At 51.0% G+C, this 20,901-nt stretch overlaps 2 protein-coding genes across 12 annotated transcripts; one reads left to right on the top strand and one right to left on the bottom strand.

Moving 5' to 3' along the window:
- The first annotated feature begins 17 nt into the window (after positions 1–17).
- Positions 18–12,747, top strand: kif16ba (kinesin family member 16Ba). 10 transcript variants are annotated; one of them, XR_015087073.1, is made up of 23 exons: positions 21–531; positions 1,674–1,743; positions 1,828–1,941; positions 2,732–2,848; positions 2,935–3,032; positions 3,184–3,293; positions 4,006–4,148; positions 5,307–5,475; positions 6,195–6,326; positions 8,254–8,429; positions 8,546–8,611; positions 8,728–8,787; positions 8,849–8,968; positions 9,053–9,104; positions 9,486–9,623; positions 9,756–9,838; positions 9,936–10,036; positions 10,513–10,584; positions 10,654–11,296; positions 11,483–11,614; positions 11,694–11,783; positions 12,124–12,276; positions 12,365–12,437. XR_015087073.1 is itself a non-coding variant. In XM_086032631.1 (23 exons), exons 1-23 carry the CDS (start codon positions 485–487, stop codon positions 12,539–12,541), a joined length of 2,994 nt encoding a protein of 997 aa, XP_085888757.1. In that variant the 5' UTR covers positions 21–484; the 3' UTR covers positions 12,542–12,747. The 10 variants fall into 10 exon arrangements, 8 of the variants coding, with proteins under 8 accessions (XP_085888756.1, XP_085888754.1, XP_085888759.1 ...); XR_015087072.1 differs by having other exon boundaries at positions 11,690–11,783; XM_086032631.1 differs by having other exon boundaries at positions 12,193–12,276; positions 12,365–12,747.
- LOC147146665 (dynein regulatory complex subunit 4-like) lies at positions 3,985–20,859 on the bottom strand. 2 transcript variants are annotated; one of them, XM_086032655.1, is made up of 10 exons: positions 20,727–20,859; positions 20,464–20,568; positions 18,067–18,264; positions 16,897–17,103; positions 16,713–16,767; positions 14,896–15,269; positions 14,737–14,823; positions 14,282–14,446; positions 14,128–14,193; positions 3,985–4,182 (listed from the first exon to the last, which is right to left on the bottom strand). In XM_086032655.1, exons 1-10 carry the CDS (start codon positions 20,727–20,729, stop codon positions 4,141–4,143), a joined length of 1,302 nt encoding a protein of 433 aa, XP_085888781.1. In that variant the 5' UTR covers positions 20,730–20,859; the 3' UTR covers positions 3,985–4,140. The 2 variants fall into 2 exon arrangements, with proteins under 2 accessions (XP_085888781.1, XP_085888779.1); XM_086032653.1 differs by lacking the exon at positions 3,985–4,182 and adding an exon at positions 12,687–12,932.
- Between the last annotated feature and the right edge of the window lie 42 nt (positions 20,860–20,901).

Here is a 20,901-nt window from a genome sequence, read left to right as displayed (position 1 = left end):
GCGGCGCTAGCGCGCCACGAGGCTTCGTTGGGCATCCACGAAGAAGAGCAACTTTTCCTGTTGACAGTATGGGACCGGGCGCCTTTTGGCCAATCAAAATGCAGCTAACGCGCTTTTCCCGGATAGCCGGCTAATGTCGTCCTGCAGCCGGACGGCCGGACCGCCTGACCGCCTGACCGCCGGTATCCGCTTCGACATCCGCTTCGGCATCCGCTTCGGCATCCGCTTCGGCATCCGCTTCGGCATCCGCTTCGGCATCCGCTTCGGCATCCGCTTCGGCCCACGTCACCACCAGCACCACGCCTGCCCACCGCGGCGCCCCACTCAGCGTGTGGTTTTTTTTTTCTTTTCTTTTTGACACCGATGTGCTGCCGGTGCATTCTTTTTCTTTGCTAACGAGCTAGCCAGCGTCCGCCGCGCCGCGCCGCGCTTGCTGCGATCTGCCGCGCCTGCCCTCAAGCAGCCAAGCGGAGCGGAATGAGCCATGGCATCGGTTCGGGTGGCTGTCCGGGTCCGACCCATGAACAAACGGTGACTTGATCAAAAACAACCACAATTGTTTTGGACAGGGCTTGTGTGACGGCAGCATTGATAAAGTGCCAATTCGATTAAATAGCACACCAAATAACTCGCCGATAACGATAGCAACGATAACACCGAGAGACTACTACTACTAACGATAGAAATAATGTGTCTTTGTCCCAGTAACTGGTGAATATTTGACAGCATCAGTCTGGGTGAGAAATAAACGACTCGAACTTTAAGCACACTTGACGCATGTCAAGAGTCATGTTCAAATCAAAATGTTCCTGGGCCTGTCGGTGGAATAGGGGCTACAGTATTTCAAATGTAGGCACAAGAGGGTCGGGACCAGTGTGGACAAATAAGTTCGAAATGAGCACCTTTTCAAATCTTCCCAGTTGTTTTGATGCAACTACGGGAAATGCAAGTGCATTCGGAAGAGATTCACATGTATTGCATACGGTGTGATGAAAAGAACAAGTATCGTCACGATAAAACAGTAGAGCGGCCCCAAGGAAGTCACGTGATCGGAAATTGGGACGATCGCGTGATTTTCAGCTGATTGGGATGGGCTGAGAAATATTTGTGGATTTCCTTCATTTCCGAAGTCAACAATGAGATATTTCGTTCCGTTCGGTATTCAAATCCAAATTGTGAAATTCGTCCCGGCCGATATTTGCGTTTTGACGTATATCGGCATAGGGATATGAAAAGCCATTCTTTTGGCCATAATTGACATCACGATTATTCAAATGATTGTGTATTTTTTGGGGGTACAAAACAAGAACATTTTTAAACGTAAAAAAGGTATATTTCTTGGGAAAACTGTAGTTCTGTAAGTTCCAAATTCAATTGGTCAAATGAGCTCTTATAAAATAAAAGAGTGCCAATGTATAGACTCAAGTTTCATTTCCTCGTGTGTAAACAAACATGGGGAGTTGGATATTAATCCTGTTTTTTTTTTCCCCCGATGATGCCAATTTTGTAATATAATCGTATAATTGAATTTCGATGAATCGCGCAGCCCTATATCGGCACTGGCCTTTTTTTCAAAATCTGATGGCCGATAATAAATCCGTTTCAAAGTGTGTTGAAATCCAAACAAAGATATGTGAAACGCGTCGCCGGCTTGGCGCTCGTTGCTCTTGCAGGGAGAAGGACTTGGCGGCCAAGTTCATCATCAAGATGGACGGCAGCAAAACCTCCATCAGCAACCCGAAGGTGTCGCTATGTCCTCGTCAAGCGCCGGAGGCGTGGCAAAGCTCATCAACTGCTTTTCTCCCCCCCCCCCCCCCCCCCACAAAGCTGGCGGACGGCGTGGCGGGCGACCCCGGCAGGGACCCCGCCAAGACCTTCACCTACGACTTCTCCTACGACTCGGCCGACTCGGGCAGCTCCAGCTTCGTCGCTCAGGAGAAGGTCAAGCCGGCTCGGCTTTGTCTCGCCGCCCGAAAAATCCCGTCAGAGAGCTGCTCCATAATGAAATTAAAAAAAAAAGAATCATTTGGCTCACGATTGAAATCATCATGATTCAAACCATCCTTTATTTGGTTTTGGTTTAAACGTCCAAAAATGTAAGGACAAATAAACGGACTCAAGTTCCTTTTGGACCAAACAAAATGGATCAAATATGGAGTTATCATAACATTTTAAAAAAGGTGCAAATTGTACCATTTCCGTGTGGAAACTCACATAATGCGTAGGATATAAATGCGCATGAATCGTTTTCCACGATGATGCCAATTTTGTAATGGTGGAGTGTAATAATCGTAATTGTCATTGAATTTGCATCCATCGCGCAGCCCTACTATACGGTAGGGCCGATCTGGTGTGAACCAAAAATATTACGATTAGATCACGATTATTTGGTCATCACTGAAATCGCGGTTATTGAAACGATCATTTATTTTGGGGTACAAAACAAGAAAATGGTGAAACGTCCAAAATGGAAAAGCAAATACGTTTCTTTGGAACACTATGTAAGTCGTTTTGAATCGTTTTCCACGATGATGCCAATTTTGTAATGGTGGAGTGTAATAATGGCAGTGGAATTTTGATTCATCGCCTACATTTGTCAACTAGGAATCTCTTGCCGTTCGACTGGGGTCGACTTTGGCCAGTCGTCTTGCCGCTTGTTCTAGAGTCCAGATTGCGATTGCGATTGCGATTGCGATTGCGATTGCGAGTCCTTTTGCCGGCCGGCCGACAGGTCTTTGGAGATTTGGGCCGCGACGTGCTGCAGGCGGCGTTTGAGGGTTACAACGCCTGCGTTTTCGCTTACGGTCAGACGGGCTCGGGGAAGTCCTACACCATGATGGGAAATCCGGTAACGGGCCCGAGCGATATATCGACGCCGATTCCGCCAACTGATTCGGCCGGCCATGAATTTGAACCCATTTTTCTGTGCGCCAGGGAGACGCGGGTTTGATCCCACGGATCTGCGAGGGCTTGTTCAGCCGCATTGCCGACGCCACTCGATGGGACGAAGCTTCTTTCCGCACGGAAGTCAGGTGATTCTCGGCGGACCCTGGGCGGACCCTGGGCGGACCCTGGGCGGACCCTGGGCGTACCCTGGGCGGACCCTGGGCGTACACTGGGCGGACCCTGGGCGGCGCGGGCCCCGGCTGGCCGTCGCGATACTCATCTCTCTGGTTGTCGTAGCTACATGGAGATCTACAATGAACGCGTGAGGGACCTCCTGCGGAGGAAGTCCGCTCAGACGTCCAACCTGAGGGTCAGGGAGCACCCGAAGGACGGACCCTACGTGGAAGGTCAGAACTTTGCAGTCCTGCTTTAGTAGGCGCCGCCCTCACATAAGGAGTTTTCCAATCTTCCGCCCGACCTGCATGGATCGGTCTTTTTTTTTTCTTTTAGGCCGATTGCAAAATTTTGCAGAATACATTTCCGATTATCGAAAAAACAAAAATCCGATTTTTGTTTTGCCGATTCCAAAATGGAGCAGAATAATTTTCCGATAACCGATTAATTAGCCAATTCAGGAAAAAAAATGCAGATTATGTTTTTTTCAGAATCCAAAATTTAGCATAACAAATTTCCGACAATCGATTCATTGGCCGATTCAGGGGGAAGAAAATGCAGATGAATATGTTTTGCCCGATTCCAAAATTCAGCAGAATATTCGTCAAAATATCGGCGTCGATAATCGGCCCGGCCGATAATTCGTCTATCCCCAATCATAACGTGCCAGTCTGCTACTCGGGTGGTCCTCGGGGGGGCGCCGGTGACTTGTACGCTTTACGAGAGCCGTAATTTCAACGACCTTTCCGGCCGCTAGCATAATGCTCACGCTGATTAGCATCTCTGGACCCTTTATGCCACGGCTTGAAAAGCTGAAAATATACGGTAGCGGTTGTCGCATTCATACATCCTTTATCCCCCGCGTAGAACGGCTGCCGTTAGTGCCGTCGTGACGAGCGGAGTGAGGGCTTGAGGCCGCCTTCCGATTGGCTTGCGTGATTCCAGATCTGTCCAAGCACCTGGTGCGGAACTACAGCGACGTGGAGGAGCTGATGGAGGCAGGAAACATCAAGCGCACCACCGCCAGCACCGGCATGAACGACGTCAGCAGCCGCTCGCACGCCATCTTTACGCTCAACTTCACGCAGGTCCCCGCAAAGCTCCTCCCCCTTCTCGTTCAAACTAAATAGACGTTGTCAACGTGGGGAAACAAAACACACAAAAAAACAAAAGCCGGCTGTTCATTTAAAGTAACAAATTACATTTAAAAAGCAGCCAATTGCAGGTAAAAAAAAAAAAAAAAGGGGGATCGTGCTTCTTTTTAAGTCACCGATTGTTAGTTACATTGAAAGGCAGTTGTTTTTGTCAAGCGTTCACGGAAAGCAAACATTTTTCTAACCCACTTTTTGATATAATTCATGTTATTTGGAAACATCTTTGAAAAACATCAACAAAAAATCCAAACTTAACCATTGAAAGAAATGAAGTTGAAGTTAAAGTTAACATAGTTTCGAATCGGCACTCGGCTGCGAGAGTTGGAGATGGCGGCTCCAAGAAGCCAACTGCAAAAAGCAGAGATGCCATACCGAGGCCACCAAACCCGGACGCCCTCGACTCCGTGGCCGCGCCTAGAAATTGTGTCCTGAACAGAATCGGTGACAAAGGGCAGCCCCGGCGGAGTCCGACCCTCACCGCAAACGAATCCGACTTACTGCCGGCAAGGCGGAGCAAACTCTGACATGGCCGGTGCGGGGACCGAAGAGCCCTTATCGGGGGGGGGGGGCTCGGTAACCCGTGCTCCCGAGGCAAAATCAACATTCAAAGCGCAGTGAAAAGATCACCGCTGTGCAATATGTCTGTATATTTATATATATATATATTTTTATTTATATATATATAAAATTGAGTCTTTTATTCTTTTTAAATTGATTTTCGATGAATCGATTTGATGTATTTTTCGTCAATGCATATTTTTAGCACTTTAAGTCGATGTTAAATTGATTTTCCGTGAATCTTTTTACATCGATGTACATTTAAAGCAGTTTAAATCAAACAATTCATCCTTTTACTTCTGTAAAATATGTACTATTACACAGCTAAGATTGTGCTGGTCTCATATTTATTTCTGAAGTCTGTTCACCGTCTCGAGAACTCGGGTTGGCGAACAAAAAAAATTAAGATCGATCAAAAAAATCAAATCAAATAAAAAAAGTCTAATAAATTGAACAAATAAAAAACATTAATGTTTCATGCTTTTTTTTTTTTTTTTTTTTAATAGTTTTTGTCCCTGCCCAAATTGTGCCCAGGCCAAGTTTGACGCCGAGATGCCCAGCGAGACGCTGAGCAAGATCCACCTGGTGGATCTGGCCGGCAGCGAGCGCGCCGACGCCACCGGCGCCACCGGCGTCCGCCTCAAGGAAGGCGCCAACATCAACAAGTCGCTCGTCACCCTCGGCAACGTCATCTCCGCCCTCGGTCAGAAACGCGCACATCCAAGTCACAAACTTAAAACACCACAATTAGCCTAGTCAAAGTGGCGCATAAACACACACAAAATAGGGATGGACCGATTATCGGCGCCGATATTTGGCATTTTGCCGAATAGCGGCATCGGCCTTTTGTACAAATCTGAGGGCGATAAAGCTGATTGAGCGGCAACACTTGGTAACATGGCGAATTTTGGGTTGTCATCGGTAAAAGATGTTCGCAGATGGTTTTTACGATTATTTTGGTGATCATTGAAATCACGATTGTTCAAACGATCATTTATTTTTGGGTACAAAACTAAATGTTTACACGTAAAAAATATACAGACAAATCAATGTAAGTAAGTTCCTTTTGGACCAAACACAATTAGAGAATGAGTTACTATAAAATCATTTTAAAAAGAAAAAAGGTGTAAATGGAAGTGTATTGCATTCACTTGACAATTTTTTTTTTTTTTTTGACAATTTCCCTTCTCTTTGTTTTGATTTCAACACAGTTTTTAAATGGACTTATCATCCGCCGTCCGATTTTTCCAAAAAGGCCGATGCCGATATGCGTCAAAATGCCAAACGTCGACACCGATAATCTCCCCGGCCGGTTTTCTAATAACAACGAGTACCGCAATCGTCCCCGAAAACGGACATATGGGTCTATCGCTAACAGAGACTGGCGCCGGCCCAAAGTGAGTCCACTTTTTGTTCCCGCAGCGGACCTTTGTGGCGGCGACGCCAACGGCACCCAGAAGAGGAAGTCGGTCTTCGTGCCCTACAGAGACTCGGTGCTGACGTGGCTGCTGAAGGACAGCCTCGGCGGCAACTCCAAGACCATCATGATCGCAAGTAGGCCCAGAGCGGCGTCCGCTGCCGCTCAACGCCTCGTCCGGCCGCCGCTACTTTCCACACGTCCGACTTCTCTTCAAACAAAGACGCGCCATTTGGGAGAAGCAGCAGCAGCAGCAGCAGCAGCAGCAGCTTTGTGGCTGACAAATACGGAAGCCCAATAGAGTCCAAATTCCATAAACACACACACCACTATATAACATGGCCAGTAAATTGTAAAATAAGGTCATGCTGGGGATGTAGCGATTCATAGAAAATCCATTTTAAAATCAATTTAAAGTGCGTAATATATGCATTGATGCCAAAAATATCTAGCAATCAAAATCGATTTAAACAGCTTAAAATATGCATTGATGCAATAAATCGATGAATTGAAAATCAATTTAACATCGATTTAAACTGCTTCAAGTATGCATCGATGAAAACAATCGGATTAATCGAATAATCGATTTAAACTGCTTCAAGTATGCATCGATGAAAACAATCGGATTAATCGAATAATCGATTTAAAACAGATTTGCACTGCTTAAACTATGCATCGATGCCCAAAAAATCGGATTAATCGAATAATCGATTTAAAACAGATTTGCACTGCTTAAACTATGCATCGATGCCTAAAAAATCGGATTAATCGAATAATCGATTTGAAACCGATTTGAACTGCTTAAACTATGCATCGATGCAAAAAAAATCGAATAGATGAAAATCGATTTAAAATCAATTTAAACTGCTTAAGTCATTCAATGCCGGATATTTTCTGAGCCTTTTTCAACCTAACGTCTGAAAACATTTGAAAAAAAAATAGAAATAAATTCCTGGGACTATATGGCTGGACTGTGAAAAGACTTGTCTTTGGAATTGAATGACTTAAAACGCGCATCGCTGCAAAACAAAATCGAATAATCGATTCGAGTCAAGACTCACCGAGTGTTGCGTTTTGCGAACACGGACATCTCAGCAAGCACGAGCCCTAAACGAACCGAACCGAAAATCGGCAACTGATCATTGGAAATCGAATTTCAATTAACTGAACTGATAATTGAAAATCGAATCGAATCGGGGCTTGAGTGAATCGTTACATCCCTGGGTACTACTATTATGAAATATTCTTTAATATCAATTTTTTATCTTTTTTTTTTATAATTAAATGTTTCATAATGACTATTTAAACAAAATTATATTTTAAAAAACAAAAATATTTTCCAAGATTTTTTTTCATAACGGCTGTTTTATTTCCTCACGCCGTTTCTCAGCACAATGACTTGGTCTGTCAATCACGTCCCGTTGTGGAAAACATTTCATTATGAAATAAAATAGGACTTTGTAAAAAATAAAAAGTAACTTTTTAAAAAAAAATGTAAATCAAATCTTGGAAAATGAAGTTATTTTAAAAAATACAATTTTGTTCAAACAATCATTATGACATTTTTAATTCCAATACAATTATATTTAAAAAGAAAAAAAAGATATTAAAAATGAGTAAGAACGTATTTCATGACAATATTTAGTTTATTTCATGTCCGAGGTCATGAACGCAACACTCGGCGAGTCTCGACTGTAATCGGTTATTTCATTTTTTTGCACGGATGCATATTTGAACTATATTTTGATTCATTTAATGGCCATACTATATACTTGTCTTATTGATCAAAAATGAGTATTTCTTTCAAAAATGTTCTTATTTATTTATTTAATTTGGAGTCTTTTGGGCCTCCGTAGACAAAAGGCACAGCGCTCACTCTGCAATCGAGAATTTACGGCCAAAAGTGAAAGGGGGGGAAGAACTTGATCATAAAAAACCATTTCATAAAGTGATTCGTTGCACACCACACCACTAGAGGGAGCCCGCGTAAACCAGTTTGGCAATCGCTGCCCTAACAAGTTTGCTCCCTGATGCCCCGCCTCTCGCCGTCCCGTCCGTCCTCAGCCGTGTCCCCCGCCGACGTCAACTACGGCGAGACGCTCAGCACGCTGCGCTACGCCAACCGCGCCAAGAACATCATCAACAAGCCCACCGTCAACGAGGACGCCAACGTCAGGCTGATCCGCGAACTGCGGGCCGAGATCGCGCGACTCAAAGCTCTGCTGGTTCGGGGCAACCGGGTGAGGCCCCGCCCCGCGGCCGCGCCCGCCCGACCCGCGGGTCGCGCCCACCCGCGGGTCGCGCCCGCCCGCGGGTCGCGCCCGCCCGCGGGTCACGCCCTGTGCTTGCGTTGCAGATCGCTCCGCTGGACTCGCCCACCGCGCTCAGCATGGAGGAGAAGCTGCACCAGAACGAAGCCAGAGTTAGTACGCGCTGGCGTGCGTAACGTGGCCTGCGCGTAACGTGGCCTGCGCGTAACGTGGCCTGCGCGTAACGTGGCCTGCGCGTAACGTGGCCTGCGTGCGTGCGTGCGTGCAGGTGCTGGAGCTGACAAAGGAGTGGACCAACAAGTGGAACGAGACGCAGAACATCCTCAAGGTACTTTTTGGGCCTCCCTTTTGTCGGCGCAAACGCGTGACGAGAGCGTGCGTGCGCTCAGGAGGAGACGCTGGCGCTGCGCAAGGAGGGCATCGGCGTGGTCCTGGACTCGGAGCTGCCTCACCTCCTCGGCATCGACGACGACCTGCTCAGCACCGGCATCATCCTCTACCACCTCAAGGTCGCCGATGCCGCCGCCGCCCATGCCGCCGCCGATCGCCACGTTTGCAACGCGCTTTGTCTTTGTGCGCTTGTCTGGCGTCAGGAGGGACGAACGTACGTGGGCAGGGAGGACGCCGCCGCCCAGCAGGACATTGGTGACCGATGCTTTTTTTTTTTTTTTTTACTTTTGCGCTAACGGTCACGAAACGGTGGGGCTGCTCCATTATGCAACAATCCTACGATTACCACTCTTTTGGTCATAATTGAAATCACCATCATTGATTCCGTTGGTACAAAACAAGCAACGGGTTACGCGTTGGCAAGTGCTCATCCATTTTCAAATGCAATTGAAAGAAAATGATCCAAAAATAGGCTCAACAAAAAAACCCAAAATGTTTTTTTGAAAACCATTGCAATGGCTCCTTTTGTAAAAAACGGGACTGAAAACAATCAAGGTGTCAGTGTTGGGACTCGGCCGCTAACGTGCGCCATCCCCCCCCGGCCCCGCCCTCCCCTGTACGTCCCACCCCCCGCAGTGGTTCACGGCGCCGACGTGGAGAGCGAGCACTGCGTGTTTGAGAACCGCGGCGGCACGGTGACGCTGGTGCCGCTGGCCGCCGCCCTCTGCTCCGTCAACGGGAGCGACGTGGCCGCGCCCACGCAGCTCAATCAAGGTGAGGGGGCGGGGCGGGGGCGGGGCGGGGGCGTGGCGGGGCCGGGGCCGGGGCCGGGGCCGGGGCCGGGGCCGGGGCCGGGGCCGGGCCCGAGCCGCCGCTTGAGCCGCCCGTGGCGCGCTGTCGCCGCAGGCGCCGTCATCCTGCTGGGCAGGACCAACATGTTCCGCTTCAACCACCCCAAAGAGGCGGCCAAGCTGCGCGAGAAGCGAAAGGTCAGCATTTGGCTTTTTTTTTTTTTTTTTTTTTAATCGGGTCGGGGAGGGGGCTGTTTTTGCCGACGCCGTTTTTTGCCAACGCGTGTCCCTTCAGAGCGGCCTGCTGTCCACCTTCAGCCTGTCCATGTGCGACCTGTCCAAGTCCTGCGACAACCTGGCCGCCGTCGCCGCCGCCGTCATGCTCTACAACCCGGGGTGAGTCCCGTCCCGTCCCGCTTCCCGTCCCGCTTCCCGTCCCGCTTCCCGTCCCGCTTCCAGTCCCGCTTCCAGTCCCGCTTCCAGTCCCGCTTCCAGTCCCGCTTCCAGTCCGCTCAGTGGCCCAATTTGAATTGAGCGCACAATGTTGAATGCGAATGGCAGGAAGCGCAATTGAGTAAGATGGCAATTGCGTGCTGGTGGCCGAGCAGCGTCCCGACGCCTCGGTCAGGTGGCCGCGTGGCCACGCCTTCATGTCCACTTTGATGGGTTTTGGGGGTTTTTTGCTGTGTTTTCTGTTTGGCTCACGCATTGGCTCGTTGTCGATTTTTCTCTCACATGGACTTTCGCCGCTTGCTGTCGACTTTTTCACCTCACGTTTACAGCAAGTGCGCTCGCGCGGGCGAACGTTAACCGGAAGGCGGCGCGTGCGCGCACCCGACCGATTTTAAGCGGGCTCCCGGTGATGTCATCAGGCCGGAGCCGGAGCGGCGGCGGCGGCGGCAGCGGCGGCGGCGCGAGGAGCTCGACAAGTCGGAGAGCGGCAGGTAGGCGTACGAGCGACGGAGGCGCGGCTTGCCCCGTTGCCGCAGCAACGCCCCCTTGTGCGCGCGCAGGCGTCGGATGGAGGAGACGGAGGCCGGGCGGCGGAGCGAGAAGGCCGAGCTGCGGCGCCTCCGGCGGGAGGTGGAGAGCCGGCGCCAGGAGTCGGAGGAGGCGCGGCGCAGGATCCTGCGCCAGGAGGAAAGCCTGCGCCGCCGCAGTCAGGACATGGAGAGCCGCCTCCGAGACTTCCTGGAGGAGAAGCGACGCTTTGAAGCGGAGAGACGATCGGAGCTCCCGGCCCAGCGACTCCGGCGCCGGAAAGAGGAGGGCGGCGAGCCGGACGGCCAGCCGGACGGCGAGCCGGACGAGGAGCTCCGCCGGAAAGAGGAGGGCGGCCAGCCGGACGAGGAGCTCCGCCGGAAAGAGGAGGGCGGCCAGCCGGACGAGGAGCTCCGCCGGGAGCCGCAACGTCCGGAGGCGCCAGCGAGGGACACGGAACGGGCCGCCGTTACTCCCATCGGCCCCAAGGACGCCAGACGCCCCGAGGAGGAGCGACGGGCGCCGGCCGATATCCGGGGGGCGCTCCCGTGCGCCAAGGAGGACACCAAGCTCCTGCCGGCGCTGGCCGAGGAGGCGCTGGGACGCGACGGAAACTACCCGGATCCTCCCGGCTCGGGACTGGACCTGCCCGACGGGAGGATGTCAACGGAGGAGGTAAAGGTCAACCGCGTTCCGCCGTCTTTGCGCGCCGGCGGTCGGCAGGAATGCTCGCGAATGCTCGCAAGCGCTGCGATGTTGCCGCGATTTTGTCTTTGGGTGTATTTGGGGGTTGCGGCTGCGCTTTTGTCGTCGCTTCCGTTTGGGCGTACGTACCTCTTTGGTTGTTTGCGTGCGGTCCAGAATTTCAGCGGCCGCGTCGCCGAGCCTCCTCGTTGTCCCGGCGCGGCGGACGGCAGAGGAATCGACGTCAGCATCCCTCGCTACGTCCTCAGAGGTCAGGGCAAGGACGAGCACTTTGAGTTTGAGGTCAAGGTGGGTGGGCGCCTAGCCGCCAAACCGCGACACCGCCCAAAGTTGATCTGTCCCGCATGCGTGCGTTTGCGCCAGACAGATGAGCGTGAAGGACGAGACGTGGACGGTGTTCCGCCGTTACAGCCGCTTTCGAGAGATGCACAAGAGTCTCAAGTCGAAATATCCGCAGGTCAGTCGCCGCGCACGCGAGTGGACTCCAGATGGACCGACGGGCTCTTTTCAGGGCCGATGCCGATTATCGGCGGGCCTATAAGCGATATTTGGAGCCGATTTTCAGTAAAAAGGAAAATAGTCCTGAAACCTGAAACGTCTTTCTGCGTATGCTTTTTTTGGTCACAATTTGTCACGTTTTTCAAATTACTATGACAAGAAATGCTTGAGCAGATACATCTTTATCAAACGCTAACAAAAAGTGATCCAAAATTTCAAAAGGACAGAAATGTTCAACTTTCCCGTAAGCGCGCCGCAGTTTCGAGTTGATTTCACAATGACAATCGGTCCATCCCTAGCGTGGACGCGCAAGATGAAGTGACCGTAATCGTTGGTGTTGTTGGCATGTCCCGATGGCCGCATTGCAGCTGGCGGCTCTGGAATTCCCTCCCAAGAAATTATTTGGAAACAAAGAGGAAAAAATCGGGGCTGAACGCAGGAATCAACTGGAGGTAGGCATGCGCACGCACCCAAAACACGCTTCATGCGCGCGCACGCACACACACACACAGAGCCGTCGCGCTTGCGCGTGTGTTGCAGCGCTACCTGCGGGGCGTGTTCGCGCTGATGTCGACGTCGTCGGGCTCTCCGCTGTGCCCCGCCGACCCGTCGGAGGACGCCGGCCGCGCCTGTCCCGTGTCCAAACGTTCCGTGTGCGAGTTGTCGCCCTTCTTCAAGAAGGGCGTCTTCGAAAGCGGCCGCCACGGAACCGGCTGACCGAGCGCGCCCGGGAATGGCCGATAAAAGTGGCCGGAAAAGAAAAAAAAAGATGCTTGTTAGCACGTGTCGTTCTTCCGTATTCACGCACGGGTCCACGGATGTCCACCCTTTTTTATTTGTCAAGCAAGAATGAACATCTGACTTGTTTTTCCGACACTTCCTGTTTATTTGGGAAATAAAATACCACACTTGTGGAAACACGGCTCAGACTGTCGATTGACTCGCACTTCCAAAGAAAATGTCAAGGGGAGAAAAAGAGCAAGGAGCGCAAGCGTGACTGCCGTCAGTGGCCGAGGACGACCTGCACGTCCGCCGGCGGGAAGTCGCGGGACGGCGCGCCGAGCGCGTCCGGGTGGCGGCGACGAGCCCCCGCCAGGGCGGCGTACTCCTGAAAGGCCGCACGTGTACAAACTTGTCAACACAAAGAAAGGGCAAGTCCGGCCAAACGCACTTTTTTCCCCATCCGGTGTTCTACGCAGGCCCGCTAGCCTTTGCGGAATAGGAGACACGCGGCCGTTGTGAGCTAGCTCGGGGGGGGGGGGGGCGGCCGTTTTCTCACTTCTGTCCACCGAAAATGACATCGCGGTTGCTCGGCCCCGCGCCAGTCGTGGTTCGGCCTCAGAAAACAGCGCAGCTTTTTTTAATACGCATAATGATCGATTGAGGAATACAAAGTATACAAAACCAAAAGCCAGGGGCAGACAACGTACGGCGACTAAGAAAGGCACACTTACCTGAGCCCCGAGCAAGTGTGATGTCATTTTCAGCGGACAGACGTGATGGCCAAAAACCGGTGGATTTCTCCACAAAGGCAATATTCATCCGAATGCCGCGTTCCAACTAGTGGGCCTGCGTAGAACCTAGTATTGTGGGGGGGGGGGGGGGGGAACAAATAGGTTTGGCTCGACTTCCCCCGTCAGCCTCATTTCCAAGCCGTAGTTTGAAACCCCAATCCGGGTACGAAAGCGTCATTTGAAACCCTAACGCCACTTGAAAACCCTCCCCTGCTTGAAATCTTCTGATTGTGAAACCCCAACGCCAGTACAAAACCCGACTTTGAATTCCTAGCCCGAGTGTGAAGCCTTACGGTGTGAAACCCCGCCCCTATCAAATGCTAACTCTAATTCCAAACCCTACCCTGCTTGAAATCCTAACCTTAGTGTGAAACCCTAGCCCTAATTTAAAACCCTAGCCCTAATTTAAAACCCTAGCCCTAATTTACAACCCTAGCCTTAATTTTAAAGCCTACTTTGAGGCCCCAACACGAGTTGAAAATCCTACTTTGAAGCCTTGCCATGTGAAATCCCATCCCTACCAAACGCCAGCTTAAAAGGTCACACTGAAAGCCCAGGCCTCGTTTGCCACCTTAACGCACATTTCAAACCCTATGACGCTAGCTTAAAGCCCTACTTTCACACTTTCCTACTCATTGGAAAGCCTGCGCCTCGAAAGGTCTCCATTTGGCGGAGAAGGCTGCCGCCCGCCGCCGACTGACTGGAGCTCAATCGAATTGGAGCGCGTCGGATTGTATTTTGCGAGCCTCCGCTGCTTTGAACACAAACACGCACAGGCGAGCCGCTGACCTGACATTGTCGGCGCAGGCCTTCCTGCGGCGTCCTGATGGCGTCCCTCTTGGACTCCAGCCTTTCCTGCAACCGGCAAGGAGAGTCGCCGCGACGTCAGTGGCGGCACGCGAGAGAGGCCGCGCCGCGTCGCGCCGCCCGCCGGCCGCCGTACCCCGAGTCCGTCGCCGGCCCGCAGCCGCGCCTCCTTCCTGTCCACGGAGCGGCTGAGTAGCGCCATCTTGCGTTCCAGGAGCATCTCCTTCAGGCCGCTCCTCTGCTGGACCTCCAGCAGGACCTCCGTCTGCTTGCTCAGCAGCGCGTCACGCTCCTCCTCCACCTGCGGCGGTCCGGAGGGGGCCGGCTCAACACCAGCGACGCCAGCGGCCGCACCCGCGCGACAGCAGCGCGACAGCAGCGCGACAGCAGCGCGACAGCAGCGCGACAGCCGCGCGACAGCCGCGCGACCGCCGCGCTTAAAGCCGCGCTTAAAGCCGCGCTTAAAGCCGCGCTTAAAGCCGCACTTAAAGCCGCGCTTAAAGCCGCGCTTAAAGCCGCGCTTAAAGCCGCGCTTAAAGCGACACCGGCGCTCTCGGCCGCCGCGTGATGACAACGTGACGGCGGCGTCACCTGCGCAAAGGCGGCGATGAGCAGGTCCCGCTCCAGCACGACGTCCTCCAGCCGCTCCTCCAGCCGCAGGGCGCGGGCGGCGCCGGCCTGGAAGACAAGCGCCTTTTAGACAGGGCGACGGCGAGGAGGGGCTTTTCCGGCGTCGGCGGCCGCCCGTACCGCCTGTTGGCCGCGCGCCCGCCGGTGGTCTTCCAGCCGCCGCCGGCGCTCCGGAAGATCGCGCTCGGCTTCCCGCAGGGAAGCGGCCAGAGCGGCGTTGCGCTTCTCCGCCGCGTCCAGGCGGGCGTCGGCGCGCGCCTGCCGCGTCCCGGCCACCGAGGCCCGGTCTTTCAGGGCTTTGCCGTCGCGCGCCAGTCGGCTCTGCGCGGCGCCGAAGAATTCTCGGGCCGCTCGGAACTTTTGCTGCTGCTCGTCGGTCAGCGATCGGAGCCGCCGGCTCATCTTGTCCTCCAGCGCCGAGATGGCCGCCCGCGTCTTCTGGCTCTCCGCCCGCCGCATCTGCTCCATCTTCTCGCCGTACTTGGCCTCCGCCTCTACACGAGCGCCGCATCCGATAGTTTGAATCTGGTATCGGAGCCACTTGCTACTTTTGGTTCGCTTTCATTTTGTTCAAAAAGCTTCATTTTACATTGGGGGAATATTCGTTCCTCTATTTGTTGAGCGCAAGGTAACCCAAAAGCTCGTCGCTAAACGGTCGACCTTGTCTACAAACACGCAGCAAAGAAAAACATTTCAAATGAACCCCCAAAGTATGATTTTAATCGACAAAAACGCAGGACATAATGGACAGGTATATATGTAGTACTTTTTTTTTTTTTTTAATGCTGCTAAACTTGTGCATTGCAAAAGACAAAAATCAACCCCAAAAAAACGGCAACAATTTTTTACCACACAAAAATCTGACATTTTTCACATTTAAATGTGAAATTCGCGCCATTCAAATCACAAGTTACCTGAAATTATCATAACGAAATGTGAAACTCACCAACTTAAAATGTTCAATTCCTCACATTACAACGTGAAATTGACCACGTTCAATTTTGAAACTCACCACCCAATAATCTGAAAATCTTCACGTCGAAATGTAAAATGCACTCCGTTCAAATCGGTAAATCTCGCACGTTACGACGAGAAATTCACCGATTTAGAATGTGCAATTTCTCATCCCGAAATGAGAAATTCAGTACGCTAAAATCTGAAATTTCTCACAATGACACGTGAAATTGACCACGTTCAATTCTGAAACCCACCACGCAATAATCTGAAATTTTGCACATTGAAATGTGAAATGCGCTCCATTCACATCGGAAAAATTTCTCACATTACAACGAGAAATTCGCCAATTTAGAATGTGCAATTTCTCACGTCAAAATGAGAAATTCAGTACGATAGAATCAGAAATTCCTCACATTAAAACGTGAAATTCATGATGTTCAAATTTGAAACTCACCACGCTGACATTTTTCTTGCTGAAATGTGAAATTCACTCCATTCAAATCAGACGTTTCTCACGTTAAAATGTGAAATTATCATGGAGTGTGAAACCCACCAACTTAAAATGTTCAATTTCTCACATTAAAACGTGAATTTTGAAACCACCACGCAATAATCTGAAATTGTTCACGTCGAAATGTGAAATTCGCTCCGTTCAAATCGGAAAATGTCTCACGTTGCGCGAAATTCACCAATTTAGAATGTGCAATTTCTCACATTTAAAAGGCAAAATTCACAAGGCTAAAGTGACATTTCTCATGTTAAAACGTGACATTTCAATGTGAAGTTGATCCTCTTAAAATGTCTTGACACGAAAACATGAGGTCCTCCCACGTAAAGAACAATTTCAATTTCAATTTCTCTTCGGGAGCCTTTTTTGGGGGGGAGGTGCGTTCAAGTGTCGCCGGTGACTTTTGACATGCGCTCCTCCCTCCGGCCTCGCTTGCTTTCAACTCAACTTTGCCCGCCGCGGACGCACTGACCTGAGATCCTTTTTTCGTACTTGTTGCTGAGCTCCATCAGCTCCACTTGATGCTTCTGTGGAGAACAAGGCGCTTGACTTGTCACACGTGATTTGAAAATGCAACTGGAGCCGACGTGTACTTTCACTTTGCAGCCACGCCAGACGTTGTTTTCACGCCTTTCCGTCCCAAGAGCGGAGCGTACCAGTTTGAGCTCCTGCGTGCACTTGTGTCCGCCGAGCTTGTGGCGGCGAGCGTCCGCCTGCACCTTTTGGCCGCCCCTGCGCAGACGCAGCTCGGCGTCGGCGTGGCGTCTGCGCGCCGGCCAGGCCGCCGCGCCGCCGTCCGTCTTCGCGTCCGCCGCCGCCGCCGCCTGCTCCGACAGGACGTGCTTCAGCTTCTGCTTGTACACCTGGCAGACGGCGCAAACGGGAGGTGTGCGGGAGGACCAAATTGAGAGGGAAAAAAACAAACAAAACAAAACAGCGTGGCGGGATGACAGGAGAAAGGAGACGGACTGGGGTCGGGGGTCGGAGCTCCGCGGGCCATCGGGCCACCGTTAATGTCCAACCGAGTTTATTCTCCGCAAAAAACTCCGCGGTCCACTTCCAAATGACTGCCGAAGGCGAAGGAGGGCAAATTTATTCACGTCAACACCTTATGCTCAATAGGTTTTCACTAGGCTTAGACCGATTACCGGCGTCGATATATATCGGCATCAGCCTTTTTTTTTTTTTTTCTTTTTTCGATGGCCGATAATAAAAACAAAGATATGTGACGTTTTGGAGGACTTCATTAAGAGTTGAAAACGATATGGAGCTATTGTTTCAGCTTTCATTGAACTTTTGAAGACACTACTTGTTAGAATTTGATAACAAAGATGCACGCAATAATCAAAAGATTGACAAAAATGTGTCGTAATAATTATTTAAAAAAAAAAAAAAAAATCAACACTATACCAATGTCAAATATTGTTCTATAAAGACACGCTTAAAGCTCATTTTTCAGAGTCTGCTAATAGGTTTCATAATACACACAAGTCCCTTCCTACAAGATCGATCGATTCGAAAACAGCTTTTACTGGCTCATTCCGAGTGTTTCCCAACGTCACGGAAGCTCGAGGAATCGTGGCTGTCGCCGCCGGAAGAGACGCGGAAGTAGCGATGTGCAGTTTGCTCGGCGTTCACCGCGACAACAGCATTCACCCGCACGGGTGCGGTGTAAACATACGGTAAGTGTGTACTGCACTGTAAAGGCGCAAACTCAAGTGCAGATTACGACAATAATGGAAAGAAATCACAAGTTTTCGGAAGGGATGGGAAGGGAAGGAGGAAGAGAATCGAGGGGCGGCGGCGGCGGCGGAGGGCTGGCTCACGCTGATCTCCACGCGGTGCCGTCGGTCGGCGTCGTCCTTCTCCCTGCCGCGGTTGGCCAGTTGCGCGCGCGTCTCCTCCAGGTGGCGCTCGCTCACCTCCCACAAGCTTTGGATCTTGTCCCGCTCCAGCTGAAAGAAAGTCCTCTCCTCGCGCTCGCGCTCCAGCTCCTCGCGCAGGCGGATCACGTGCTCCTCCAGCTACACACAAACATAATCCTACGTCATGGCCTCCAGGGCACCAGACCAAGCACCTTTTATGGATGCATAAATACGCACGGCATAGTCCCTAACCTGCAATTTCACACACGCAAGTAGAACAGTTTGCATTCCAACGCGGTAAGTGATCGCGTTTACGCCCGAACCGGAAGGAACTGCTTCCATGTTGCGGTGCTGGGCATTGGGTCCCGGGGGGCGGCCAAAAGGACGCCCGTTTTGGGGACGGAGGACGGGAAAGGACAACTTTTAAAAAAGGGACGGGCGGAGGTGGATTTCAGTCCGACCCGCTCATCGGCCCTCGGGCGTGCCACGTGGTCGCGAGGCGGACAAAAGTTCATCTCAACCTACTCGGCGAAATGGGCAAACAACAAAAATTGCCTCCGAACACTTCAAACGCCCCACTGGTTACCAAACTGCGCATACTTGCATTGGGAACGCCCCGGCGGAAAAGGGAGAAGGAGATGCGGGAAAAGAAGGAGACAAAGAAGAAAAAGACGAAGCCGGGTGGGGGCGAAAGTAAGGACAGAACCGCTTTAAAAGGACGAGGACGGACAGGGTCGGAGCGTGATCATTTGTAGGAGGACGGAGGGACGTACGGAGGGACGAGGGCGGGCGGCTTCCCGGGGCGCGGACGGAGGGCGGGGGACTGACCGGTGCCCAGCTCTGCCATTTGGTTTTGCGAAATGCAAAAGTTCAATTGATCATCTTTTCAAGTCACGGGGTGAAACTACCGCAATTACATTCAACACAAAAACGGTCAAGCTCCAATGGGTGACACGGGTCACATTTTTTTTTTCCTTTTCTTCTTCTTTTTTGTCCCTGTCCTTTACATGGACCGTATTTCTTTCATCCGATCAGAGTTCGGAATAAAACTGTGATCGGATGCTGGGTTTTCATGGACAGATTAGGGCTGCGTGTTCATGCATCGCACTTTGGAGCGGGACAAACAATTTTGACATGCGCGGATTTAAATTACCACGTTTTATCAACTCTCAAATACAAACAAATAAAGTATTATCGCATAGTGTTGCAATCAAATGTCAGGTATGAATCAATATTCAAAAAGCAAAACAAAATAAACAAAAAAACATAGAACAGGGGGCATTGTCAAAAGTCACCAAAAAGGTAACACAAAGGTTTATGTTAAATAGTGACCACAAAATATGACCTAAAATCAAAACCAGACAAGAATGCTTCAAGAGCACGGGCATTTCTCTGTTCCAAGATTTTACAAAGAGACTGAGCTCATTCTTCAAGTGAGCTAGAGTAGGTTTTGTCTTGGGGAAACGGCGATTACGAATAAAATGTTTCCACGTGACTCGGAAATGATTGATACCAAAGTCTTAGTCTTAATAGTTATACCAAATTGGATCTCTTTCATTGTTAAGAGCATATTGAATCCCCTTGTGTTGTAGCCGGTCACGAAAATCCTTCCGAAATGTCTGTATTACAAGACAAGAAAAGATGTTCCGGGCTTTCATTGTCAGTTCCGGAAGTAGGGCGTAGTAGTGGGAGTAGTGGGAGTAGAAGACGAAGACGAAGACGAAGACGAAGACGAAGACGAAGACGAAGACGAAGACGAAGACGAAGACGAAGACGAAGACGAAGACGAAGACAAGGTCGCGGTTTTCCGTGGCCCAATCCCACACTTGCACCCGTGTGCCCCTCATTTGCGCGTTCTCGGCTGAGGCCGCATCCACTGCCCCGAAAGCGAAGCATAATACCCACAATTCATTGCGGATTTGACCGAAATAGCGGGAAAATGACGACATTCGGTCGAATTACTGTGCCTGTGCGTTACTTTCCCATTCCATTCGCCGTTTACCTACGTACTTTGTCCTAGTTTAGCTGCCGTAGTTAGCAACCTTTTGCGCATGCGCCGCAGACTCCAAATACTGTAACGGAGCCACAACTCTCATCCACCTGAAGACCGAGCCCGAGTTTTAACCAACTACCACTTTACTAAAGTTTTCATATAATTTGAAACAACAAAATTGCCAAACCAACAACTCGCGCCGCCATGCTCGCTCACGCAGGGGCATAAGTCGATGACGTCAAACACCGAGTCCCACAATTCTGCCATTTGTGTACTTTTTTTTTTTTTTTTTAATGCTCCATTCCATTTTTGTACACTTGTAACCTGCGCCTTCGAACCCTTCGGTTAGCCTAACTGCGAGCTACCTGCTCCTTGGTCATGTCTTCCGTCGAAAGGGCGTCCACGGGTCCCCCGGTCGTTTTGCCCTTGGCGGCTTTCTTCCTCTTCGGCACATTTTCACTTTTGGGCGCCTGAACGCACGCCCGCACGCCCGCGCACACACACGCACACAAAAAACACACACACACACAAGCATGAAACAAGATGGTGGGACGAGAGAGCTCATCGGAAGCTAGCCCGTCCCGTTAGCTGAGCGACATCGTCCGCTCGAGAACAAAAGTGGCCTCACCATCGCTGAATGTCAGGAGACGAGCCAACGAGATCAACTCTTGAACCACTTCAACTTGAGCCCCTCGCACGTAAACGGCCGACGGCTGTCATGGCAACAGCGTCACGTGACACGGGCGCTCCTTCAAATCAATCTTTATTTCAACAGCAAAAAAACACACACACATGGCGGCGGA

The sequence above is a fragment of the Filicampus tigris genome, chromosome 6 (assembly GCF_054856515.1).
Source record: "Filicampus tigris isolate MCC_2025a chromosome 6, RoL_Ftig_1.0, whole genome shotgun sequence".
Classification (NCBI taxonomy): Eukaryota; Metazoa; Chordata; class Actinopteri; order Syngnathiformes; family Syngnathidae; genus Filicampus; species Filicampus tigris.
This window is presented reverse-complemented; position numbering and strand designations above follow the sequence as displayed.